We start from the raw sequence: 25705 nt of genomic DNA on the forward strand, positions 1-25705 counted from the left end.
CTATTTGCTTACTTATTTTATTTGTAAATAATATATATTAATTTATATTAAAATCATAGTTAATAATTCATGTAATGTAATCTTTACGTAACTAAATAACACCTACATAACTAATATTCGCATAACTAATACCCGCATAACTAAACTCTGCATAACTAAACCCTGCATAACTAAACCCTGCATAACTAATACCTACATAACTAAACCCTACATAACTAATACATGCATAACTCTAACCAGTAACCAAACGGCCCCTAAGTAGCTGAGACTGTCCATCAAAATCGTGAAAATTCTAGTTTAAACACATGCAAAACTAAAATAGAAAAATCTATCCAGAGGAACCCTATGGAGAAGCTTAAATGAGACAATTCAAATAAAGGAGATAGTTGTATAAAGCAAAGCTTGCAAAAATAGAAAAAGTAAGGGACTAACCATGACTTTCGAGTGAACTTACGGAGAGCTTCTCCAAAGAAGACAAACTTCAAAGAAAATTTTGGTTAAGGTGTGGGAGGAGTGAGTAATGGCTATGTGAACTTGTTGGCTATAAAGTACAATTGTCAAAGCCTAAATAAAAGTACAATCCAGACAACATGTTGTACAATTAGGTATTGCGTGTTAGTCCTTTTCTTGTTGGTTTATATAATATAGAATACGTCGTAACTACGTCAATCCGAAAGATATTGTGATAAGTTTATGTTAGAGGATTCTTAGGGTTTTGTCTTTATCACTTTATTATTAAAATTTGTGCAAGGGGAAGACGATTCTCCACAATACTTGGAAAAATTGTGTCTGAAGGTACGTTCTTACTTTGTTATTATATTGTGTTTGACTATGTATGGGTGTGGGTGTTGAATTTTAATAGTTTTCTGATTAACATAGCGAGTCTCGAGATGATAAAAAAAACCATCATCGTCATTTATATGGAGGACTAGGAAAAATAATAATATGAAATTGGATATATAAATATAATTTTATCAATTATTTTTTTAATTTCAAGAAGAAAGATTTAGTGTAGATACAATAATAGAATAATGAAAAATTGGTGCATTTTTTTAAAGTTAAAGTAACTTTGCAAAAGATTTCCTTTGATGGTAAGGAAAAATTATCGAAAATGGATAATTATTTTTTGTAAAATTCAAAGAACCTCATTTATAATTTTATACTATTGTGCTTGGATCTGAAATTCGTTTTTAAAAAATATTAATTAAATAGTATTAACACTTGTTGTAAATAATCTAAAAGAATTGAATCTAAGATTTCAAAAAAGGTAATTTAGAGTGAAAGGGCGAGTGGTTATAGAGAAGATGAACGAAGGTGAGGCGGAGAACATAAGACAGATTAGTGTAGGGTTTTATTTTATTTTTTCCTTTTAAGTTATGATGTATATTATACATTTATGTATATTATACATTTATTGATGCACATATAATGTAATTATTACTAAGAATAGAAAATTAAATACGAATAATTTGTATTAAATCTCAATTAAAAACATTAGTACATTAACAGAGTTGTTATCCGCCTTAAAAAGATGTATTAAAAGAATTTGACTTCGAGATCACGAATTAACTTATAGGTTAAGGATGAAGTAATTGTTCATAAAAAAAATGATAAAAGAGGAAAAAATTGTCATGTGTCAAATTACTCTTCTACCCCTGATATATATGAGTCTTCCGTACCCGAAGCTTTCCAAATTCGACCCTTTGACTCTATCGTCTCCCGATTCTTAAGTCTCTTTTGGTTATCGGCATCTACCTCATCGGAACTACCGTCAGCCTACCTCCACCGCCGCCGCCGTCATCTCCACCTCCGTCGAAGCATCTACTGTCGTCGTCGATCTCTACGGCTCGTTAATTTTGATTAATTTTATTCTTTTCTGTGCTAGAGGCGGCTGCAATCGAACGTTGGTGAATTACAGCGAATATTTGGTAATGTTTTATGAATTTCGAAGATTCGGTATCTGAATTGTCGTAATGTAATTGAAAATGCTAATAATATGTGGTTGCGTTTGGATTTATGCTCATGTTGTAGTTTGGTTGTTTTTATTGTTCATACAAAAGCTGATTTTAGCTGGGAAAAATTAGGGCTTTTGGTATCCTTACTGAGAAACTCGCGTTTTTTGTCTGTTCAGGTATTGGTTTTACTTAAAAAATGGTTTTAATGTATAAAAATAGAATGATTTAGCATATCTTTAGTTGGTGGAGATAGCTGTACTCGAACCAAGGGTACTTCGGAAACATAACTCTTAACTTCCTTGAGGTAGGGTAAGGTTGAGGTAAGCTCTATCCTCTCGAAATCCCACTTGTGGGATTTCAATGGGTATGTTTTTTTTGTTGTTAATTGGTGGAGCTTGTTCCAGTGTTCTTTTCTTTTTGGGGTATGGCTGAGGTCAAGCTGGAAATGTTAGGAACCTAATCAAGTAAGGGATTGTAATATTAGCTTCACGGAATTGATGAGTGTAGTTTGTTGATCAATGAGTCTGAAAATGCAGTGTAATCAGAAAAGAATGTAATTTGTTAATTTCTAAACCTTGAAAATTGGTTGATATATAAAATAAAATGGTTTAACATGTCTTTAGTTGGTGGAGCTTGCTCCCTTCTTCTTTTCATTTTGGTGTCTGGTTGAGGTCAAGCTGGAATTGTTAGGAACTCAGTCAAGTGGATTTTGGGGAGTGTAATATTAGCTTTATTAATAGATGAGTGTATTTGTTGATCCATGGGTCTGAAAATGCAAGTGGAATTAGATTAGAATGTACGTTGTTGTTATACCTATATATTTCTTTTCCGAACTGAATTGAGGAGAAAAAACCACTCAGTTTTTTAATGTAGAGTCGAGAATTCAATATTCGTCGCTAGTGTCATTCTTTTGCTGTATCATTTTATTCCGACAGTCTTTTCTTCTTAAGGTTTTTTCACATTGATTTTGTCTAATTAGCAAGCTCCTTTCGGACAGTGACCACAACTGATATAGATTCAATGTGTACTAGTGTATTATGGTTTTTGGATTGTCTTGTTACCTCATGTACTTATATATGCAATGATCAATCAGGCAAACCACTCTTTAACATATTTCCTGGTATTGTTTTGACTGCAGTATTACAGATACTGTAAACTTATTTCACGGCAAAATGGTTTGATGAATATATGCCCACCCAGCTGAGAAAGTGTGGGATTCTCATCTATTTGATGGAATGCTTATAGTCTGTGCTATGAAGTACATGTTTTTTGGAAGGATACAAGATAAAAATGAATTTGCAGCATATGTCCGGGCAGATCTCAGGGCAGGTTCCAAATCAAAGTGGCACTTCTCTTCCTGGGCTACCCCAGCAGAGTGGAAATCCTTTCTCTATGCAGATGCAAAATCCGGTTGTCCATAGTAATGTGCCAAATATGGAGCCTGATTTCTCGAAAGCTCGGATTTTTATATCAAATAAGATGTAAGAAAGTATGTTCTTTGCATCCATTAAAATGTCTCCAAGGTGTTTTCTTCCTTCCATTATTCTGTTGCCTTTGGCAGGGAGGGGTGTGAGAGTTGGATGGTGTAGATAAACTAAAGTAGCAAGCCGTCAGTGACCAACTTATTAATATTGTGAAGACTAGTTTGTCAAAGTTTATGAGCCATATCGTATAACTAGCTTTTCTTCACCTTCAGAAGAAAATATTGTTTTATTGTAGAATATGTCAAGAGGTCATATGAAAATTGTATGTTCTATAAACTGTGTAGCTAAGTTGCTCGGACTCGAGTGCGGGTGTCCAATGCGGGTGCGGATCTAGAGGTCATATCCTTCATGATCTAATTTTTAAGAGTTGGGGATATAGATCCATGTATGGATACGGGTGCGGGGATTTGCCTAAAAATAATTAAAATATCTAAAAATAGAGTTATAAAACCTAAATTATGAGATATTTTGTGGAGTACTTGAGGAGAATCCTACAAGGAGATTAAAAAAAAAGGAGTGACATAGAAATTTCTATATAAAAGCTATTCCATTTTCTTCAATTTCATCTTAGCTTTTGTATTAATTATAGAAATCATTAAATTATCAAGACTTTCCCCGTCAATTTTGGTCAAAGTACCCAAAATTGGTTGACCAAATCGGACACGGATCCCACACCTATGTCGTGTCGACACGGGTGCGACACTAAAAGTGAAGAGTGTAGCATCTTGTTCATTTGTTTGCCTAGGGTTTTCCATGTATTGCCTCTCAATAGTGACAAATCATGTTGATTCCTCGGCATTTGACATTCAGTCAGACTATGATACTTAGAGAACCTTCTTTTTTTGATAGGTGATAGTTAGAAAACTTTCTAGCTAAGTTACTCGGACTTGGCAAATTCAGTGCCGCACCTGTTTCGACACGACACTGACACGGGTAAGGGTGTGGGATCTGTGTCGGATCCGGTCAAACAAGATCGGGTGTGTTGACCAACAATTCAGAGAAGAAAATTGAAATTTTGATATCTCAAAGTAAAGATTTGAATAGATCGGAAACAAATACCTTCAATTTTTCTGCTACATAGTGATTTATACTAGTCCTTTGTGTCCTTCGAAGGATTTTTCCTGATAAATTAGAGAAATGTACCGTGGAGGAGTTTCTAGAATCTTCGCGTGGTACCAAAGCTCTCGTGCTAAGCACACATTCGTTTTGTTTCTTTGGCTGCTTCATTCTATGTGTGATTGGAGAAGGGGGCAACATGGGGGTTTGGAGAAATAGGGTGTGGGTCGGTCGGTCATGGTTTTGGGCCAGATTTGATTTTGAAAATGTTGGGCTAAATTTGGCTGAATATTTGGACATGGATAATGGTCCATAACATGAGTGAGACCAGGTCCCTTGGAGTCCTCTTATCAAAAATAAAATCAAAATTAGAGTATCATTTAAATGAAAAATAGTTTCGATTCAAATTGGATTGCATTTTGACTCTGTGTTTTTGGTGTAATCAAATTTACTTTAATGATACCGTCTCTATCATTGATGTCTTAAGACTCATTATAGGAATATAGGGATAGGTCGATATTATTAGAGTTCCTTATGTAAATACGGGTTTCAGTACAACCTATGTACTGTTCTACAAAAATAGAAACAATTACCATTTAAAAAAAAGAAAAAGAAAAATAGTTTCTATTTAAATTAGAGTATTATTTAATCAAAATTAGACCAGATCCATTCGATGGTACATTGTAAGTTTCCATAATGTCTCATATTTATGTATAATTTTAGATTTTAGGTTTTTTTTGCCGAGTCCCCGTATCCGTATCTAGATCCATATCCCCGAATCTTAAAAAATAGATCATGAATGATTCGACATGTGGATCCACACCCGTGTCAAACACTCGCACCCGAGTCCGAGCAACTTAGCTTTCTAGATTTAGAACATCCTTTTAAGCCAATTTATTTATTATTTGAATGAAATGTGACCGAGTAGAGTGGAAGACAGAGGAGGAATCATTAATTGTTTGATTGATATGTAACTTATTCTTTTGCTTGGCTCCTCCTATGACTCTCTTCTGGCTTACATTTTGAGAGGTGCCTAGGTTAGTGTAAAAATTTAATTGTTGATTGTGAGATCCTTCTAGGGTGAATACTCGCTCTGTTCCTACTTCCTAATTACTTGTCCACTTTTCCTTTTTTAGTTGTCCCTAATTACTTGTCCATTTTGACAAATCAAGAAAGGACAATTTTTTTTTACCTATTATACCCTCAATTAATTACTTTGCAAAAGGCTGAACTTCTTGAAAATATTAAGTTATTAATTCATCCACTTCATAATTAATAGGGGTAAAATGGTAAATTCACTACGTCAATCATTGTTTTCTTAATAGGTGTGTCAATTTAAAAGTGGACAAGTAATAGGTAGAATATTGGTTTTCCTATTTAAATACTACAATGAAAGAAGGATGAAGGAGAGAACGTTGAGGCACTGTTCATGAACTGCTTAAGTTTGCAGAGAGTGCTATCTGCTTTTCTGATTGCATGGGATATACTATGTTGATTCATGGATTTTGGGAGGTTCTAGCCCTTTTAGAATGCATGTAAATTTATGTTTACTGTGCTGATGGTATGGTCAGTCCATTTTGGTGTGTATTTATTTTATTCAATTCGTGGGCTACCATTGATCAGTTTGTTTTTTTATTTTTCCCAATTATTGGCTGATAACATGAAGAAGTGTATAATTTGGTAGGCAGGTATTTGACTATTTTCTGTGTGCCAAAGTACAGAGCTTTTATTTTCTTACATTATTTGTGTGCTTTTAATGACTCCATGATTCATTTAGTGGCTGGATATTCTGTGAGCCAAGTAAATAGTTTTATTTTCTGCCTAAATGTTCATTAATTTCATGTTTCCTCTGCTAAGCTTATCCCAACAGATGCTTGTCTGTGTTGTTCATTTTTCTTCTAAATCCACTTGGAATCTTTTAACCACTATTTATGAAATTGATTGTACTGCAATTCTAATAAGTTTTATGATGGTGAGAACTGATGAGAGTATTGAAACATTGCTGCTTTTCAGCTACGAGTATCTAATGCAGCGGCAGCAAGCCCATGAGAAACCTCCAAAGAAGGTTATGGATATAGTTAAACGCTTGGAGGAGGGCTTGTTTAAAAGTGCTTCATCAAAGGTTTGCTAATTCAGTTCTGTTCTTTATGTAGTTGTTTACGGCTTTCTACTATGATGAAAAGACGATGACAACGATAACAACACCTCAGTCCCAAACACGTTGGGGTTGGCTATATGAATCCTACTGACGATATTCCCCATTTGAATTCATCTCAGGCCAACATTATACAAAAACAACAATAAAAATGGAAGTACTAGAAGTTCTCTATATTTCCTACTAGCATAAGAATCTCTAATAAAGCTAAAAGACTCCTAGAAAGTATTATGATAAAAATACATTCTATTTATTTTGCTTGTTGACTTAGCTCCTTGTCATGTTATTAGGAGGAGTATTTGAATCCAACAACTTTGGAGAACCGGTTACATGTCCTGATTAAAAGCCTTCGGATGAACAACCAGAACCAGCGATTCCCTCGTGTTAATTCTTCTGGCTCCATTGGTACAATGATACCAACCCCAGGCATGACACAAAGTGCGAATTCAGCCCTGATTGGAACATCATCTGTTGACAGTTCCATGGCTGCTGGGAGTACCATTGCATCCTCTACTGGAAGCTTCTTGCCAATGGCTAATGTGTCTTCCAGTGGTACATTTGCTTTTCTTTTAGTTCTGCTGATGGTATTATTATTTTCTAGGTTATTTAAGGATTTATTTCACTTTGTACTTATCCTTGCAGGGTGTTTGACAAATGGATATCAACAGCCAACTTCCAATTTCTTGGTCAGTTCGGGTGGGAATAATTTGGTACCATCAATGAGTGGGCAAAGAATGACAAGCCAAATGATCCCCACTCCTGGGTTTAATGCCAGTGGTGGTGCTAATTTGAATAGCAACACTAGCGCACAGTCTTCCCTGAGTTTGGACTCAACCAGTAGTATTGCTGCACTTCCTAGTGTTGATTCCACGAATGTTTCACAGCCTCTGCAACAAAAGCAGCATGTTGCTGCTCAAAACAGCCGTATACTGCATACAGTTGGCAGCCATGTGGGTGGTGGAATCAGGTCAGGATTTCAGAATAGATCCTATGGACAGTCAACTGGGCCTCTGAATGGAGGGGGACTTGGAATGATTGGAAACAATTTGCACTTGGTGAATGGTTCAGCATCTGAGGGATATATATCAGCAACCACGTATGGGAACTCCCCAAAGTCATTGCCGCAGCATTTTGATCAACAGCATCAACCATTAATGCAAGGTGCTCCCACTTTCAACAAGTGCCGATAAAATAACTCCTGCAGTCTGATTGTTTCAAGCTTCAAATTATATATGAGAAGTTTTTAAATTTTTTTTTTTTTTTGGACAGGTGATAGATATGGTATCAGTCATGCAGATACTTCAGGGTCTGGAAACTTGTGTCTTCCTGTTTCTTCTGTGGGAATGGTCATGAATAATCAAAAACCAGGTGCTGTAGCCTTACAGTCCATGTCCAGAACAAACTCTCCGTTGATTACCAATCAGTCAAACTTGACTGCCTCTGGGCAAATGCCAAATGTAAAGGTTCAACCAGTTGATCAGTCAACGAAGATGAACTATCAGTCCCAGCATTCACTGGGAGATAACCATTTATCTTCCTATCAGCATCAACATTGTCAACAGCCTCCCCAGCAGTTCCAGGAGCAACATCAACTTGTTCAATCTCAACCCCAACAGAAGCTGCAAAATCAGCAGCACCAAACTTTGTCAAGGAGCAATGCTTTTGCTCAAGCTCAACTACCTTCTGATCTTGGTATTCAGGTAAAGTCTGAGCCTGGAAATCATGGTGAAGCTCAACATTCCCGGGTCAATGCAGAGCAATTTCAGTTCTCTGATATAGATCAGTTTCAGCCAAATTCTATTGAAGACCATTCTAAAGGTACTCAGTTGCTCCCTCCTTCGTCTAGTTATCAGGATATCTGTTTTTCAGTGTCTCAGCCTTCAGAACAAATGCATTCACAACAGTTTGTTACTGATTCTTAGAGTCATTTCAGCTTTTTCTCTAATGGGGTTCATTCAGATGCAGTATTTCAGGGTCAATGGTATTCCAAGTCGCAAGATGGGAGTCAAATACCGGGTAGCTTCTCAGATAAGCAAAATGTGCAAGAGGAGTTGTGTCTGAGAACTTCCAGGAAGGAGGAAGCTTATCCAAATAATTTATGCACTGAGAGATCACCGATCGGTCAACCTGTTGGTAATAGAGCAGTTGCCACCAATAACGCAAGCAGCTCCATCTACAGATTTAATCACCTTCCTCGTGAACGACAGTATTTCAATCAGCAGAAGTGGCTATTGTTTTTGACTCATGCACGTGGATGTTCTGCTCCTGAAGGGAAATGTGCAGAGAAGAATTGCATAAAAGCTCAAAAACTTGTGAAGCATATGGAACGATGCAGCACCTTTGAGTGTCAATATCCTCGTTGCCCTGCAACAAGAGACTTAATTAATCACTATAGACGTTGCAGAGATCTAAACTGTCCTGTTTGCATTCCTGTCAGGAAATTTGTACGGGCACAACAGAAAATTGCTCGTCCTGGCTGCAATTCTGATATGCCAAATTCTGCTAATGGTACTTGTAGATCCTATGGTGCCGGTGAAATTGCTTCCAGGTTGACTGCCAAGCAGGGTTCGGTGCCAGTTCAAACAGAAGATTTACAGTTTTCTGTTAAGCGGCCGAAGATTGAGCAACCTTCTCAGTCTCTTATCGTGGAAACTGAAAATTGTTTTATGTCAGTTACCGCCAGCGAGTCTCATGTTACCCAAAATGCCCAGCTCATTGAGCAGCAAGGCAATGCTGTGGCAATGAAATCTGAAGTCACTGATGTAATGATGGAAATTCCTGCTAAGGCTGTGCTAGTCAGTCCCAGGAGTGTTGACATACGAAATGACAATTTGGATGGTACCTGCATTCGAAAGCCTGATGGTGATTCTGTTGTATCAAGTAATGCAGCTTGTCTTGTGAAACAGGAAAATGTTAAGACTGAAAAGGACATTGATCAGCCTAAACAGGAAAATACGTCAGCACCCTCTGAAAGCACCAGTGGATCTAAGTCTGGGAAGCCTACAATAAAGGGTGTATCAATGACTGAATTGTTCACCCCAGAGCAAGTCCGAGAACACATTATTGGTCTGAGGCGATGGGTTGGCCAGGTCTGTCTTGAATGCTATTGTTAGTTGTCTAGCATACACATTTACTGCCACTTTTATCTGTGTTTTAAAATGAGTTGGTGATGATGTTTTAAAAGACATTTAAAGCCTAAATTTTAGTTTTACCTTTCATCAGTATGTGGTAGAGAACATTGCAGCATTATGAGTATCTGTGGCATATATTCTACCGACATTTTTTTATTTGATTTTCTGATTGGTATACATTATCATTTCAAGGAGTGAGATTTTGATTTCTTTTTTACTTGACAGACCAAAGCAAAAGCAGAAAAAAATCAAGCAATGGAACATTCCATGAGTGAAAATTCATGTCAATTATGTGCAGTTGAGAAGCTAAATTTTGAACCTCCACCTATATATTGTACTCCATGTGGTGCTCGTATTAAACGAAATGCAATGTATTATACCATTGGAACTGGTGATACTAGACACTACTTTTGCATTCCATGCTATAATGAGGCTCGTGGAGACACCATTAATGTTGATGGGACCACTATTCCGAAGGCGAGGATGGAGAAAAAGAAAAATGACGAGGAAACTGAAGAATGGGTATTTGTCTTACCTTTTGGAATTTACTTCAGAAGATCTCAGTTTTGAAGAAACTAATTGAAAAATCCTTCTCTACACTTTTTTTTCAGCTGCTCACAATGTTCTATTCATTGTTCTGAATTTTGAATAGTTTTATTGTTTTGTCAAAATAAAAGTTACTGTTTTGTGCAGTGGGTTCAATGTGATAAGTGTGAAGCTTGGCAACATCAGATTTGTGCATTGTTCAATGGTAGGAGGAATGATGGTGGGCAAGCTGAGTATACCTGTCCCAATTGTTATATTATAGAGGTTGAAAGAGGTGAGCGTAAGCCCTTACCACAGAGTGCTGTTCTTGGAGCCAAAGATCTGCCTCGCACATGTCTCAGTGATCATATTGAGGTTCGATTAGATAAGGTTTTGAAGGATGATAGACAAAAAAGAGCAGAACGTGAAGGAAAAAGTTATGATGAGGTAAGTCAATTGTCTTGCATTTTGAACACTACAGCCAGCATGTTAAAGGTTTGTTGTTTAACATAAGAGAATGATACATTGATACTAGTGGCCACCAAATCCATTGTTGTGATACGTAAATGGGCATATAGTTTTGATTGATAGTCATCATCAAGGCAGTACCCTCCCCAATATAATAGAGTCCAAAACAGTTCTAAGTCATGCTATAGTAAATATTGGCATTCTAAACATCATAAAACTCACACTGGTCTTTATGGTGGATGCTGCATTCACTACTTTGACCAGAATAGTTGCTTATGCTCAAGTCCAGACCGTGGAACAGCTTCAGCCTTCTAAAGAACAGTGACATAAGTAATATATCTGCTCTTCCTTTTTCAGAAAAAAAGAGTAAAATATCTTGTCCTCACATTTTGCAGTTTTATGCTTTCCTTTAGAGAGTTGGATAACCTCATGTGGCATTCATCTTAGAGAATATTAAGAACTGTGACAAATATTAGCTTTGATTCATATCCTGGGTAGGGATATAAATTAGCTTGTGGATTGCACCCTCTCAATTGCTTAAAAATTGTCCTAATAAAATATAGAAATTTGTTTCCTCTTTGAAAAGATGTCTTGTTCGGGTGTTTCTTCCAAGTTCTGTTTATTGATATGTTCGTCAGCAATTGTTCACTTATGTATGTTTAGTTAACCTTCTGCATATGTTTTTTATTTCCAGGTTCCCGGTGCTGAAGGGCTTGTTGTAAGAGTTGTGTCATCAGTAGACAAAAAGTTAGAAGTGAAATCAAGGTTTCTTGAGGTCTTTCAAGAAGAGAACTATCCGCTGGAGTTCCCATATAAATCAAAGGTACACTTTGACCCTTCTTTTGATTACTACAAAAGAGAGTTGTTTGGTTGTGAAAACAGAATTAAACAAAGATTAAAGTTTTGGATGTCTTTGTTGTTTGAAACAAACCAAAGCAAGCCAAACTTGTCTCTACGATAGCCACATTCTTTTAGATTATACTTTGAGATCCTTTTTCGTGAGTTATTTTTGTTCCAACTTCATATTTCTCAATCATACAACTATGTTATGATATTTTAGAATTAATCTAATCTTATTTTATTTTCTTCAAAATGTAATTATTATTCACTCTGTTTTTTAAAGTATATTTTTTTATATTTATATAGAAATAGTAAATGCTTTTGTATTAAATGAATGCATGTTTTCAAGGATAATAGTATAGCATTCAGATACAATAAGGGGTTTGGTTGAAAGTTTATATAATAGTTGGTTATACTTCTAGTTTAATGAGTTCAGAAAACATCTTACCTAACACAATTGTTTTGCAATAACAGTCATCGAAACATATCTCTTTTGCACTAAATATTTTTAAGTAACTTTTGTAACTAGTTTCTCTGAAATGCTATCCAGTCGTCACATAATTGTTGATATTTTTGGTGCAATGGTTAGAGTGAAATTGAAATGTGTTAATACCGGATATTCTTACGTTTAAAGTAGATCAGATTATTGGTTTGTGAGGCATTGTTTTTGATAAATCATTGGTACGAGAGACATCTCTGTAACGTCACTAACGTGTGCCTCATTATGTGTTCCTGATGTGCATTTGATGAGAGCCTTATACAGGTAAAAAAATTATATTGGTTCCCTCCATATTTGTTCATTTTTCCCTGACCTGAATTTTGCCTCAATACCCTTGAACTTTGTAATAGCTCCACCTCTGTTGTGAAGAGATTATTTGGGGGAAGCCTAAACATCAGTGAAGTAAGTAAATAATTGGATTGGGAGCTTAATTTTGGTATGGTTGTCTTGGGAATAAAATGGTGGACTAATTCTTTTCATTATTCTTTGATACATGCAACAAATCGATCAGCTAGTTGAGATCGGCTAGATAAATTCTGTGCAACTGTTACACTATTATATTGTCTTAGGATGCTAGGTCAAGTATTTGGTCATAAGATCTCTGTCTGTCATTTCTTAGCTCATTTCTCTTGCAATTAGGTGATCAGGGTTTGAGTGCTGACTAATAAGTTGCATCCTTCAGGTGCTATTATTATTTCAGAAAATTGAGGGTGTAGAAGTGTGCCTCTTTGGCATGTATGTTCAGGAATTTGGATCTGAATGCGCACAACCAAATCATCGCCGTGTTTATCTCTCGTATCTAGATTCTGTCAAATATTTCAGGCCTGAGATCAAAGCTGCATCTGGCGAGGCTCTTCGAACATATGTGTACCATGAAATTTTGGTGATCTTCTTCTGCCATCATTTTTTTTTGTTGATTTCTTTATCTGTATTACTGTTTTTTTAGAGTTTTCTTATTATATTTTGATCATTCCAGATTGGATATTTAGAATATTGCAAAAAGCGTGGTTTCTCAAGTTGCTATATATGGGCTTGTCCTCCACTGAAGGGTGAAGATTATATATTATATTGCCACCCAGAAATCCAGAAAACCCCAAAATCTGACAAACTCAGAGAGTGGTGAGCTTAATAATTTTTTGACATGTTATTCTTTTAGAATGTGTCCTTCAGTCTCATCGAATCCTTGGGTATCTGTTTTGATGAACTTCTAATATGGTGAGTTAATGTTGTTCTCTTTGGGTATATGTTCTTGACTAGTTCACTTTCTTATATTCAGGTATTTATCAATGTTAAGAAAAGCTGTGAAGGAAAAGATTGTTGTGGATCTCACAAATTTATTTGACCACTTCTTCACCACCTCGGGAGAATGTAAAGCTAAAATCACTGCAGCTCGCCTGCCCTATTTTGATGGAGACTATTGGCCTGGTGCAGCAGAGGATATGATTTTTCAACTTCAACAAGAAGAAGATGGGAGGAAACATCATAAGAAGGGGGCTATGAAGAAGACCATATCAAAAAGAGCTCTTAAAGCATCTGGTCAATCTGATCTTTCTGGAAATGCAACTAAGGATATACTTCTAATGCACAAAGTAATTTTATCCTCTAGACATCTTTATTAATCTGATCATTCTGGAAATGCATCTAATTATCTACTTCTAATGCACAAAGTAATTTTAGCCTTTAAACACTTTATTTACTCCTAACCTTCTTTCTACTTCCTCTACGAATGTTTGTTGACTGATTTGCTGTTAATATGTGTTGTGCATTCATCAAAAGATACATCACGTTTGTGGCTTGCAGCCTTTTGAACTATTTAAACTATTTAGTATTTTTCCTCTGTAGATACTCCTCTGGAATATATTGCTACTCTCTTATCAAGCACTGACTATTTGTAAAATTATTTTGTTTCAAGCTGATGGACTATCAACCTCCTCCTTTTATGTATACATTCTTTTGTGTCCTCACAAATTTCTACTTGTCGCAGCTTGGTGAAACTATTTCTCCAATGAAGGAAGATTTTATTATGGTCCATTTGCAGCATGCGTGTACTCATTGCTGTATTCTGATGGTATCCGGTAATCGTTGGGTATGCAAACAATGCAAGAACTTTCAGCTTTGCGACAAGTATGAGTCTTGCCTCTCTCATTTCATTTATAAGAGTTGTAAAACTTTTCTAATAAGAGTCGTGCTTATTACACACTTGAAAGTGAATCAACTACAAGTAATCTTCTTCTCATCTGAAATGGGAACAGAGAAAAGACGAGCTAGACAAAAAGTACTCAGGAGTGTCTTTTTTCTTGTTTAACAAAGTCATTGTCTGTCTTCTGATTGATTATCCAAAGGGACTTAATTTATAAGTGACCACTTAGCTATATATTCATGAACCAAAATTGCCAAAACCTTGGGGTTCAAATTTTTCTTTGTAATGTTAAAAGGCACCCTGTGATGCTGAAGTAAGGTAAACAAGGGTAGAACACACAGACCACAGTACAAATGTACAATGTTGAAATTGAGAAAGAAAAGTTAATGTAGAGGATGTCAAAAATCAAATAAGCAATCAGCATTATCCATCATTTCTTTTTGCTCCAGAAACAGAGCTGTCTAAGGTACAACATTTTTAGTTTCACTGGTTGTGAACTAAACATAAATGATAGTCTTCTCAAAGCAGGACAAACCTTACTAGACCACTCATTCTCGATCATGAACTTGCTAATCTTTGCAATATAGTTTCCCATTTGTGCATGCTGCGCATTGCACAATCAGCTGATGCCCAATAGGTGATTTTCCACACATTTATTGGAAACAATAGCGACATCTAAACTCCAAACAGCTGTCCCCATGTACGAATAAAGGAGGTAGGTTGACATTTAGCAGGGGAGGACTACATATAAAAAAAGAAATGAAACTGTAAAAAAAAAAATGTTGAGTGTAAGTCAGATTAGATATAGTCTCATCTGGCAAAAGTTGTGAGTTACACATACAGGATAAAATGAGGGAAGGTCATCTAAGATGGTTTTTCCATCTCATACATAGGTATTATGATGATTGAAGGTGTTAAAAAGGAGATGAGATTGATCTAAGGTTCACATGGAAAATGGGATGGAGTAAAGGATTTATATAGAGGATATTTACTAAGTGATGTTAATGTTTAGTCGTTTGTACACTTACATCTGGTTCGGTATCTCTCTAGAGTAATGTTAGTTGGGTTAGAAGTGAATGGGGTGCTGTTCTATGTCTTCACTTCCGCATGCTCCTGGTAGCGTGATACATAGACCGGAAAGACTTTTACGGAACTTCCTATGGAATACAACGGAGGATATAAAGAAGTTCCATTTTGTGAACCAGAGAGTTGTTACATCTCCAAAGGAATGGGGGTAGAGTTGGAGTAAAAAATCTGAATGTTTTCAACAGAGTTCTGCCAGGGAAGTGGATTTGGAGATATGGGATGGAGGGGTGGTTGCTGAAAAATGTGGTATGATGGAAGGGGGATGAAGGACTAGAAACATCTCAGTCCCGTTTGGGTGCAACTTATGGATGGGTATATTATGAAGGGATGAGAAGAATTCAGTGGAATATTTTCATTTAGGGTGGGAAACGGAAGCAGGGTTAGATCTTGGGAGCACATGTAGTATGGAGAGAATTGATTGAGGGAAGTGCTTCCCAACATATATATATATATAGTTTCTTGGAAAAGAGAGCCGACTATCCAACAAATTCGTATGATTCATGAGGGAAGTTCACTGGAATTTGAGATTTAGGAAGAACCCACTGGACTGGGAGATTGAGGAATAACTAGCTTGGTTGAACTTTTGTACAGGGAGAACACACCACATGTTGCATTCAACGTATGAAGATGGCAAGAGAATAGAGATGATTTGCTCATTGTCAAATCTTATTATGAGAGGTTACTACTGAGAGAGATGGATCAACATTTCCTGTTTGACTTCCCATGGTGCATAGGAAGCTTTACTTCTTTGTGTGGTTGGTAACGAGGGAAGTGATTTTGACTACAGAAAATCTAAGGAAGAGGAGGATCACCTATGTTGGTGCTTTATGCGCAGAGGTTCGAGCGAAGAGGTGGATCATCTCCTTTTGTATTGTCAATTTGCTATATGAATGTGGACAGTGACAGTGGCAATTGGGGGGGGGGGGGGGGGGGATTTTGACAGCAGAAAATCTGAGGAAGAGGTTGATCAATCGCCTTTTGCATTGTCAAGCAGCTAAGCGATTGTGGACGGGTGGTCCTTGATTGGTTTGGATTGCTATGGATGATGTCGAGCACAATGAAGAAGGTGTTCCATAGTTGGGCCTTCAGGAAGGGGAAGAGAAGTTCAAGGTCTTGGAGTGTTGCTCATTTAGTCATTATGTGGTTATATGGAAAGAGAGAGAGATAGAACGTTTGAAGGGGTTGTCCAAAACTTTGTAAATCTGTAAAATAGTCTTTTGTCTCTAGTTTCTTTTGGTGTACCCATAAGGTACCTATTTGTGTTGATGATTTGGTTTCTTCTGTTGAGGATCATATTTTGGTGTAGGTTATCTTCTTTTTGGCATACAACTTGCATACACGTGGTTTCCACAAATTTTTAGTAAAGTTTAAATGAAAAAAATAGTTTAGAGATACGTGTGACATTTAGAGAATCTAGAATTTTAGAGATTTCTCTAATTGTCTTAAAAGATAAATTATTGCATACATTATTTAATTTGGCCCAAATTGCATGGAATGGAATATGGATATAGAGGATGCATATTCTATTTTTTCAAGAATGACCAAAAGTAGACTTGTCCTGAACAAGTACATCCGACCTTTTGTCTTGATTCATAGTCAAGAAAGACAGGATCTAAAGGCACACAATTATTTATCTTGACCAACTAGTTTGACATTTAGGTGGTGGTAATGCTCTAAGTATTTAGAAGATATGAATTTTGTAAAATAGCTCATTTTGGACTTATAATGGGATGCTGTTAAGTTTTTTTTTAGTGTGTCTATGAAATTAGATGAATCTTTCTTAGCAAGCCTCCTTACTGGCTGAATAGAAGGTTAGATTCCAGAATGCAGGTCTGCTCAAACAAAGCATATACAAAGATCCATAACCTTAACTTTTCTATCCAAGGGGTATCTTGTGAAGAAGGCCACTTTCCCTGGTGTTCCTATCTCTTCTTAGGCTGTACTGCTTAATAAGTTATGTGGATTGTATGGTCTTCCTAAGAAAGAGAGACACATTTGATTAATAAGTTAACTTCACTAATTACTCTGCATGAAAGGGAAAAAAAGAAGAAGAAATAATCTGCAATTGCAGTTCTTTTTGCTAGATTCTTTATAAGTTTGAAAGAGAGCCCGCTTGAGGATGACAGCTCTTATTATTCTAGCATGTTAGTCTTTTCTTTGTAACATTTAGCTGTACTTCTATTCTTTAGGTGCTATGAAGTTGAGCAAAAACTCGAAGCCAGAGAAAGGCATCCTCTCTATCACAAGGACATTCATATGCTTTATCCAGTAAGTAGTTCTTTTAAGTTTTGTTTTGCAAGTGTTGCTATATTGTAGAATTTGATGATTGAGGAATAACTTTTGCAGACTGAAATTGATGATGTACCTGCTGATACCAAGGATCCAGATGAAATTCTTGAGAGTGAATTTTTTGATACAAGGCAGGCATTTTTGAGCCTTTGTCAAGGAAACCATTACCAATATGATACCCTGCGGCGTGCTAAACATTCCTCAATGATGGTCCTTTACCACCTTCATAATCCCACTGCACCAGCATTTGTGACAACTTGCAATATTTGTCATCTTGACATAGAAACAGGTCAAGGTTGGCGGTGTGAAACTTGCCCTGATTATGATGTATGTAATGCTTGCTATCAGAAGGATGATGGAGTTGATCATCCTCACAAGTTAACTCATCACCCATCCATTGCTGAGCGTGATGCTCAGAATAAAGAAGCTAGACAACAACGAGTTCTGCAGGTGCATTTTCGTTGGCCATTAATATTGGTTGTGGTTTTTTGCTGTTCTCTGTCACTCAACCCCCCCACCCCCAAGCCATCAGTTAAAAATAAGAGGAGAATATTCTCAGAACAGCTCTCCCAGTTCTCAGTGGACTTTATGAGCTTTTGTTATGTCCTTCCGGTTAACGAATGCTCTGGTAGCTTTCATGGATCTAATGAACGTGGTTTTTGAACTGTTATCTTGACAAGGTCTTGGTAGTGTTCATTGATGATATTCTAGTCTATTCATGACCTTTGGGCTAAAGTTGTCTGTCAAGTCACCTTAGTCCAAAAGACTTGTGAGTCGACATAACTTGCTGCGGAGAAGCAACGGAGATCCTCCATCGAAATAATATGATATCTTTTGAGATGTTTCATTACATGGAGACTGTTGATACTTCTCTGGAACATGTGATGATATTCTTTCCACTTTTTAGTAAGATACTAACTAACATGCCTAAAAGTTGCAAGATAAAATGTCACAGAAACAAATCCAAAAATGGCCACCTAACTGGTTCTACTGAAAGTTACAGAAACTATTCAGGTCATTAACTTATATGAACATGTCATCTGCATTTGTGAGTATTCTTTTTGTGCCACAACTACAAGCTCTTAGCATCTGAACTTTGTTCAGAAACTTTTATGAACTCTCCCTGGAGACTTGTATTTGGCTCAGTTCAAAGGTGTCAATTTCAAGTGTAAACTCTTTCTATAGTGACTCCATATCATCAGGTTAAGCAGTGCATCACAGGGTTAGGCATTAACCTCGTGTATCCCTGGTTGTGGTTGTATATGATAAAACATTCCTTTTTACTATGCTAATCTCTTTGTATTCTTACATATGAAGTCTGAAATGATCTTGTGATTTGACTCTGCAGCTTAGGAAGATGCTTGACCTTTTGGTGCACGCATCTCAGTGCCGCTCTTCTCATTGTCAATATCCAAACTGTCGGAAAGTTAAGGGGCTTTTCCGCCATGGTATACAGTGTAAAATACGTGCTTCAGGAGGTTGTGTTCTCTGTAAGAAAATGTGGTATCTTCTTCAACTCCATGCCCGTGCTTGCAAAGTATCTGAGTGTCATGTGCCACGATGCAGGTCAGTTGGCTTTTAATTTTTTTTTATTAGGGGTTGGGGAAGGGGAAGTGGGAATGGAGTGGAAATCGCACTCACCTATTGTGTGGGAGACTCCCACCAATACCACTATGCTATGAGCCTTGGTGGTAGGTCAGTTGTCTATTACTTCCCGGTATAGGTGTTCGCAGTCACTTCTTTTGTAAGGTAAATAATTTATTAATTTTGGGAGAAGCTCCCGTATACAAGTGGGCATTTGTAATCACTTATTAAAAACAACAATTGATAATAGTAATAAACAAGTTATTAAATACTGGAATGAAATGTTTCCGTATGGAGTCAAATGCATACCAAGAATTCATAGAAGCCAAACCACACTAGGTTGAGGTCGATGATGGTAGTAGCAGTAGTAATAGGAATAAAGGTCATTATAGAAGTAAATAAATAATTTTTAATGTTGCTGCAATCCCCTTGACCCCCCTTCCCCCTTCCATCTCCCCTTGGTTTCGTTAATCTCAGTGTTGATATCAGCTAAATCTTGTTCACAACATAAATTGCAACTCTATTACCATTCACACAGAGATTTGAAAGAACATCTTCGGAGGCTGCAACAGCAAGCTGATTCTCGGCGGCGGGCTGCTGTTATGGAGATGATGAGACAACGTGCTGCAGAGGTTGCCAACAGTGCTGGGTGACCATATTGTACAAGTTGTAATGGACATACACAAGGTGTTACCAACTGTACTTGGAGGTATCAATATTTTTGGAAGAAAAGATCTCTTAGTGTACAGGAAACTGCTAACGAGCATACAGGCTTGTTCATTGCTGGTTAACCATCACCTACGCGTTGGTTCTTTCACTTACCCATCTCAGGGTATCTCCACCGTGGACTATTCCTTCACTTGGTCGTCTTTGTGTTATCTCCATTGTGATGCTTATATTATCCAAGTTGCTCTCATCAACAATGCATCTCTGGGAGTGTATAGGATACTGAGCATTCCCCACCCGTAGCTCATAAGTGATTTTCTTTAAATTTTATTCTGTGGAACTGTTGAGGGCAAATGTGCCTGTTTTCCTGATTTATTTTATCATGCATAAAACATTGGGATTTCCTTTTCGTGTTAATAGTTAGTTGTCTTATTTAAAAATGCAAAGTACTTTACAAGTAGCAAGTTACTAGTCCTTACAAAAACTTGTTCTTGACAATTTTTTACCCGATGTGACGATGATATGAGTCGAGCTTAAAGCTGAAATCGATATAATATATAGAGATAATTTCTCATTTTATAGTTGGTTTGGCTATAACTAGCTTAGAATTTAGCAGCAGTTGATGTGATACTTGGTACTTTAGTCCCATGTATCTAGATTTGATTTATTCGATGAGCATATACTACATGCTCCAGTTTAATTCATGTAAACCTATGCTCTAATATTAGCAAATATATTCTTGCAAATTGATAAATTATATGTAAGTTGGTACTCTCCAAAAGTACTTCATACTAAAAACATACATAGGATAACCAAATGATAAACAAGGTGTTTTTCAATTCTCTTTTGCCATATTGTAATCTTGATACTGACAGTCTAGTCTAACGTACGGAGACCTTTGGTTCGCAAATAGTAATCACATGAAACAGTTGCTTTGCTTCATGCGGGAGACATCTCAGGAAGGCGCCTCATAATTGTAGGTAACAAAGCTAAGGTCATGAGTTCGATTCTTAGGAATAACATGATGTGTCTGGCAAGTGTCGGGGGGAGAGATAGTTGGATGATACCAATATCCGGTCTATGGCAAGGCCCTAGTGATGGGTTGGAGATTGCTTGGTTAGAGTCATGGTCAAATATTATGCTTACTTGATAAGTTTTATTAAGAAATAAAATTGCGTCCTTACTATCAACTATTGCTCGTCACAAATTACAATGGCATGTGTTTGCACCTAACTACTGGTGCCTTTTGTCATTTTGACCAAATGGGCAAACTCTACATATTGGAAAACATGTCAATTTGACTAAAAATGCAAACTCGAAGGGTGTGTTCGGTATGCAAGTAAAAGATATTATCACAAAACTACGACTTGTGAGAGTGGGTGGTTGTGAGAGTGGATATGAGACAATGCGACTTGTTTTCTCCAAACACGAGAAATAAGAAAACATTTTCCGAAAAATGTTTTCCTCCTTAATATACCCCTATATATTGGAAAACATATGGTGGAAATGCATACTGAATATAATGCAAACTTAACCTTTTCAGAAGTTCACTTCCTGCAGAGTTTGAATTAACTTGTTGTTAGTGAGAATATGATAAAATCCAATGGAAGAAAACACAAACTAACAAAAATCACAAAGTGTAAAACATCATACTAATATAATCTTAGTCATTGCAATCTTCAAGAGAAACAGGACTAACATTAAACATAGAAGTCAACATTAAACAGAAATAAGGTTAACAAACCAACATAAATGATCTTAAATTACTACATTCATGCAGATGTTATCTGCTTATTCAGCAGAGAGCTTTCGGCGCTTGTACTTCACCATTACTTCACCTTTGACACCGACAACCATAGCGTTCCAGTCAATTTCAGGGAAAGGTGAGATCAGTTCAAACTCGAAATTTCTCAGCAAGTGACTCCATATTGCTTTAATCTGCAGATAAGCAAATGGTTCTCCAAGACAGCCATGCCTGCCTCCACCAAAAGAAATATATGAGAATGCTCCTGAAGCCTTATCTTCTTCTCTGCCAGGACCGAACCTATCAGGGTCATAAGTTTCTGGATTCTTGAAGATATGTGGCAGCCTGTTTGCAAAAGCAGGTGATGTTGCAACGATATGTCCCTTAGGAATGTCGTACTCTTTTCCTTCTCTGGTTGTAACACTGAAATCGCTATGTGAACTACGCAGAAGCATTATCAGTGGAGGATGGAGTCTCAGGGCTTCCTTTATGCATCTGTAGAGGACATCCATCTCGGAAAGGATGTCGTGATCAACCTTATTCCCGTGTTTCTTCATCAAATTCTTCTGTTCATCTACAACAGCAGACATGTACTTGTTGTTGGTGAGGAGGTATGACCCTGTCCAAGTGGAAGTGATGGAACTGGTGTGCTGCCCAGCGAAAAGAGCAGCAATCAGAAGACCTGTGATCTCACCCTCTGTTGTTGGCCGTCCATCTTTGTACTTTGAGTCAATGAAGCATTGTAACATATCATTCTCTGCCTTGCCTGTACGTTTTCTAGAATTTATGATGTTTGCAAAGATCTCCGCGAGCTTCTTCCGGGCATTGTCACGTCGGCGATGAGCTGGAATTGGAAGGTAGGGAAAGATAACACTGATAGGGAGCATCCCATTGTCTAGGTCATGGAAGAGAGCAGACACATCGTCAAAGAGTTTATTGCGGACCTCTTCTCCCAACAGACATCTACTAGCTGTCAATATGATAAGATGCTCCAGTTCATACTTTAGATCTACTTCACCACTCTCACCCCATTTTGAGAAGTACTCCTGCATTTGTCAAAAGGAAGAAAAACAAAGCCAGTCTATCAAATTACAATTATTCAAGGTCTATAAGTATTATACAAACAGTATAAAAGCAATCTGCTATACTTCTTCTCCATCTTAACTAGCATTTGCCGTTTGGCCACAAATTTTGAAAATTTATCTTCAACTGATGTTTGGTCATTATCAAGTTCCAAAAACTGGTCCAGGCTGGTTTTTGGGAGAGATTTCGCTTTCTCACGAAAGTTCAAAAAAAATTCCAAGTAAAATGCATGTCCAAACACAAATTCAAGTTCCAAAAATCATTACTTCAATAACTCAAATTTTCAAGTTTCAACTTCAAAATCTATGGTCAAACGGGAGCTTAGAGTGCATGCATGATTAACTGAAGCCCCCCTTTCAAAAAAGGGCTAATTCAAAACTAAAGGTGTTGCAAATGCTAGTTCATTTAAACAAATATCTCCACCTCTTCTCAAAGACTCAAACTGAAGGATAAAAGTTGTGGTCACACAAATGAAAGAAACATACTAACTGCATGAAACCGTGAGCCCTTAGATCTTGCAGTTGCAGTAAGAAATGGCAGCATGCAATTCAGGCCAAAATCTGGCAGGAATGAAGTCTTAAAAGAATAAAACAAGTGACTACCAAACAAAATCAATCACAAGAAAAGCAATGAATCCGGGGGGATGAAAAATCCAAGAGCAGAAGACGATTTCTGATTTCTGACTATGTTGCTCGGACTCTTCAAAAGTGCCAACCGGTGCCAACCGGTGCACGACGGATCCTCCAAAGTTAGTAGATTTTTAGAGGATCCAGACATAAGTGGGACAACATTTTTGGAGAGTCCAAGCAACATAAGATTTCTAAGATCTGAGAACATTATCTTAACAACTAAGGCAACCAATATAAACATTTTCTTGTTTAATTACAGTAACACAGGTCAAATTATCTTGAAACACAATCAGAGCACAGAGACATGAGCCCACTATAATAAAAGACTTAAAACTGAAGCAAACATTAATAAACAAACTCTAAATGTCATCAATCAAATTCAAGAAAAGATAACATATTCTTTTTAGTATACCTCAGCTTCTGTGACCATCTGATCTACATAGCCCTTCAACTTAGTAACTCTGAGAGCTTCAGTAAAGAACCTGAACTGTTCCTGCCTAATTGTATAATCAACATCAAAAACCACACCAGGTCCAAAGGTAGGCACATTGAACTGATAAACCTCTTGTTGGCTAAGATCTGTTTCTGGGGCTTTGAAAAAATGTGCAGAAACTTCTGGACCAATGAAGAATGTGATGTTCTTGTTCAACAAATTCAGAGTAAACACACTCCCAAGCTTTGGATACTCCTGTCTAAGCATCACAATTGGCCCTTTAAGGAAACGAATCAACCCACCAACAATAGGCAATGCTTTGATCACTGGAGGCAAACGCTTCTTAGATCTGGGCATAATTAGTGCAGATATGAGCTTTGCTACCAAAAGGGTAGCAACTAACAGCAACCCCACATTCAGAATCTTGTTGTCACCTAACTCCATAGCTGAAAAAAAACCCCTGCAATTCAAGAAACTATTGAAACTTTAACATGGGAATCTTAACATCTCAGTTGTTGTTGACTATTGAACTTTCACCTCGTAATCTCATTCCCTACCCCTACCCCTACCCCTACATTCTTTTTCTCAGAAGATTGAAACTTTAACATAAAGATCTGAAATTCCAAACAAATCAAGAAACAAAAAGAGAGAGAGAGAGAAATAGTGAATCTTGTTGTCACTTAACTCCATAGCTTAAAAAAAACATGCAATTCAAGAAAAGATTGAAACTTTTAAAATGGGAAATCTTAATAACTCAGTTGATTAGCAATAAGAACTTTCACCTTGTTAGTGAGAGTTCGATTACCCCCCTTATAATCCCTCCCCCATTTCCATTTCCTTCACATACCCACAAATCTTTTTCTCAAAAGATTGAAACTTTAACATAAAGATCTGAGATTCTTAACAAATCAAGAAACAGAAAGAGAAAAAGAGGTACCTGAATGAAGAAAAATTAATGGAAATTTCTTTTTCAGGAGAGAATAATGATAGTCATAGTGGAGGCACACCTCATTTACTTGAGGGTTTTCTTTTTCTTTCACTCTCTTTTTTTAGCTTAGCTATATAGAGATTCAGTCCACCAGTCTAGTGGTAACTATATTGCACAGCTGTTTTTTATTATTTTTTTATTTTTTTGGTCTGACATGCACAAGAGTTTGTGTTGAGTATAGGATTCTTTGGTAAAACTTTATAGTAATTTTTTTTAATTCTTAAATTTCGTGTCCGGCGGGATTCATTTGAGTGTGACATTTCCAATATGATTTTTCTCCATATTAATCGTGTTCGGCAGGACTCATTTGGGTGTGACGTTTTCCAATATGATTTTCTCTATATTCATCATGTTCGGATGATTTTCTCCATATCCAACATGTCTGACATGACTCGTTCATTTGGGAGGGACGTTTTCAATATGATTTTCTTCATATTCAGGGCTTGAATTCGAAAATTTTGATGGAGAGTAAAACAATCTCATCACTGCACCGCAATCCATCTTGATATATTTCATCCCTTTATACTATGTGGTTTTTGTTGATTTGACATACTCCTTTTAAGTCATATACTCACTTTTACGTGGTCTTGTTGATTTGACATGCTCTTCCTCTCATATTACATGATATTTGTTGATTTGATATATTTTTAAAAAAAAAATTAATTAGATGTATATTTTATTAATAATGTTTTGAAACTCTAAATTTGATTACTCTTTTTGTTCACGTTTACTTGTTCATTTTGAATTTTACACATTTATTTAGAAATAATAATTGATTTGATTAGTTTATCACAATATCATATTACTTTGATGTTTAATCTTAGGAATTGAAAAATAATTTGGGGATTAAGAAGTTATCAAGGATAAACATGAAAAAAAAAATATTTTTTTATATGCTAAAAGTGACAAATAAAAATAAAAATGAATGGAGGGAGGTTCTATTTTATGTA

General features: G+C 36.6%; 2 protein-coding genes across 4 annotated transcripts; one reads left to right on the forward strand and one right to left on the reverse strand.

Annotated features, from left to right (window-relative positions):
* The first annotated feature begins 1770 nt into the window (after positions 1-1770).
* On the forward strand, positions 1771-20459 carry LOC125838230 (histone acetyltransferase HAC1-like). Of its 3 annotated transcripts, none has more exons than XM_049517311.1 (18): positions 1771-1928; positions 3094-3436; positions 6509-6617; positions 6941-7202; positions 7293-7811; positions 7920-8468; positions 8610-9739; positions 10007-10303; positions 10475-10753; positions 11469-11597; positions 12796-12996; positions 13090-13232; positions 13390-13702; positions 14098-14237; positions 17529-17607; positions 17686-18078; positions 18977-19194; positions 19751-20459. In XM_049517311.1, the coding sequence occupies exons 2-18, from the start codon at positions 3246-3248 to the stop codon at positions 19863-19865; spliced, it is 5067 nt and encodes a 1688-aa protein (XP_049373268.1). In that variant the 5' UTR covers positions 1771-1928; positions 3094-3245; the 3' UTR covers positions 19866-20459. The 3 variants fall into 3 exon arrangements, with proteins under 3 accessions (XP_049373268.1, XP_049373276.1, XP_049373283.1); XM_049517319.1 differs by having other exon boundaries at positions 8616-9739; XM_049517326.1 differs by lacking the exon at positions 1771-1928 and having other exon boundaries at positions 3231-3444.
* Positions 20460-21533: 1074 nt separating this feature from the next.
* Positions 21534-24250, reverse strand: LOC125838376 (sterol 14-demethylase). Its single transcript, XM_049517453.1, has 2 exons — positions 23747-24250; positions 21534-22668 (listed from the first exon to the last, which is right to left on the reverse strand). Exons 1-2 carry the CDS (start codon positions 24209-24211, stop codon positions 21670-21672), a joined length of 1464 nt encoding a protein of 487 aa, XP_049373410.1. The 5' UTR covers positions 24212-24250; the 3' UTR covers positions 21534-21669.
* Between the last annotated feature and the right edge of the window lie 1455 nt (positions 24251-25705).

The sequence above is a fragment of the Solanum verrucosum genome, unplaced genomic scaffold (genome assembly GCF_900185275.1).
Source record: "Solanum verrucosum unplaced genomic scaffold, falcon-dt-bn FXZP01000284.1, whole genome shotgun sequence".
Lineage (NCBI taxonomy): Eukaryota > Viridiplantae > Streptophyta > Magnoliopsida > Solanales > Solanaceae > Solanum > Solanum verrucosum.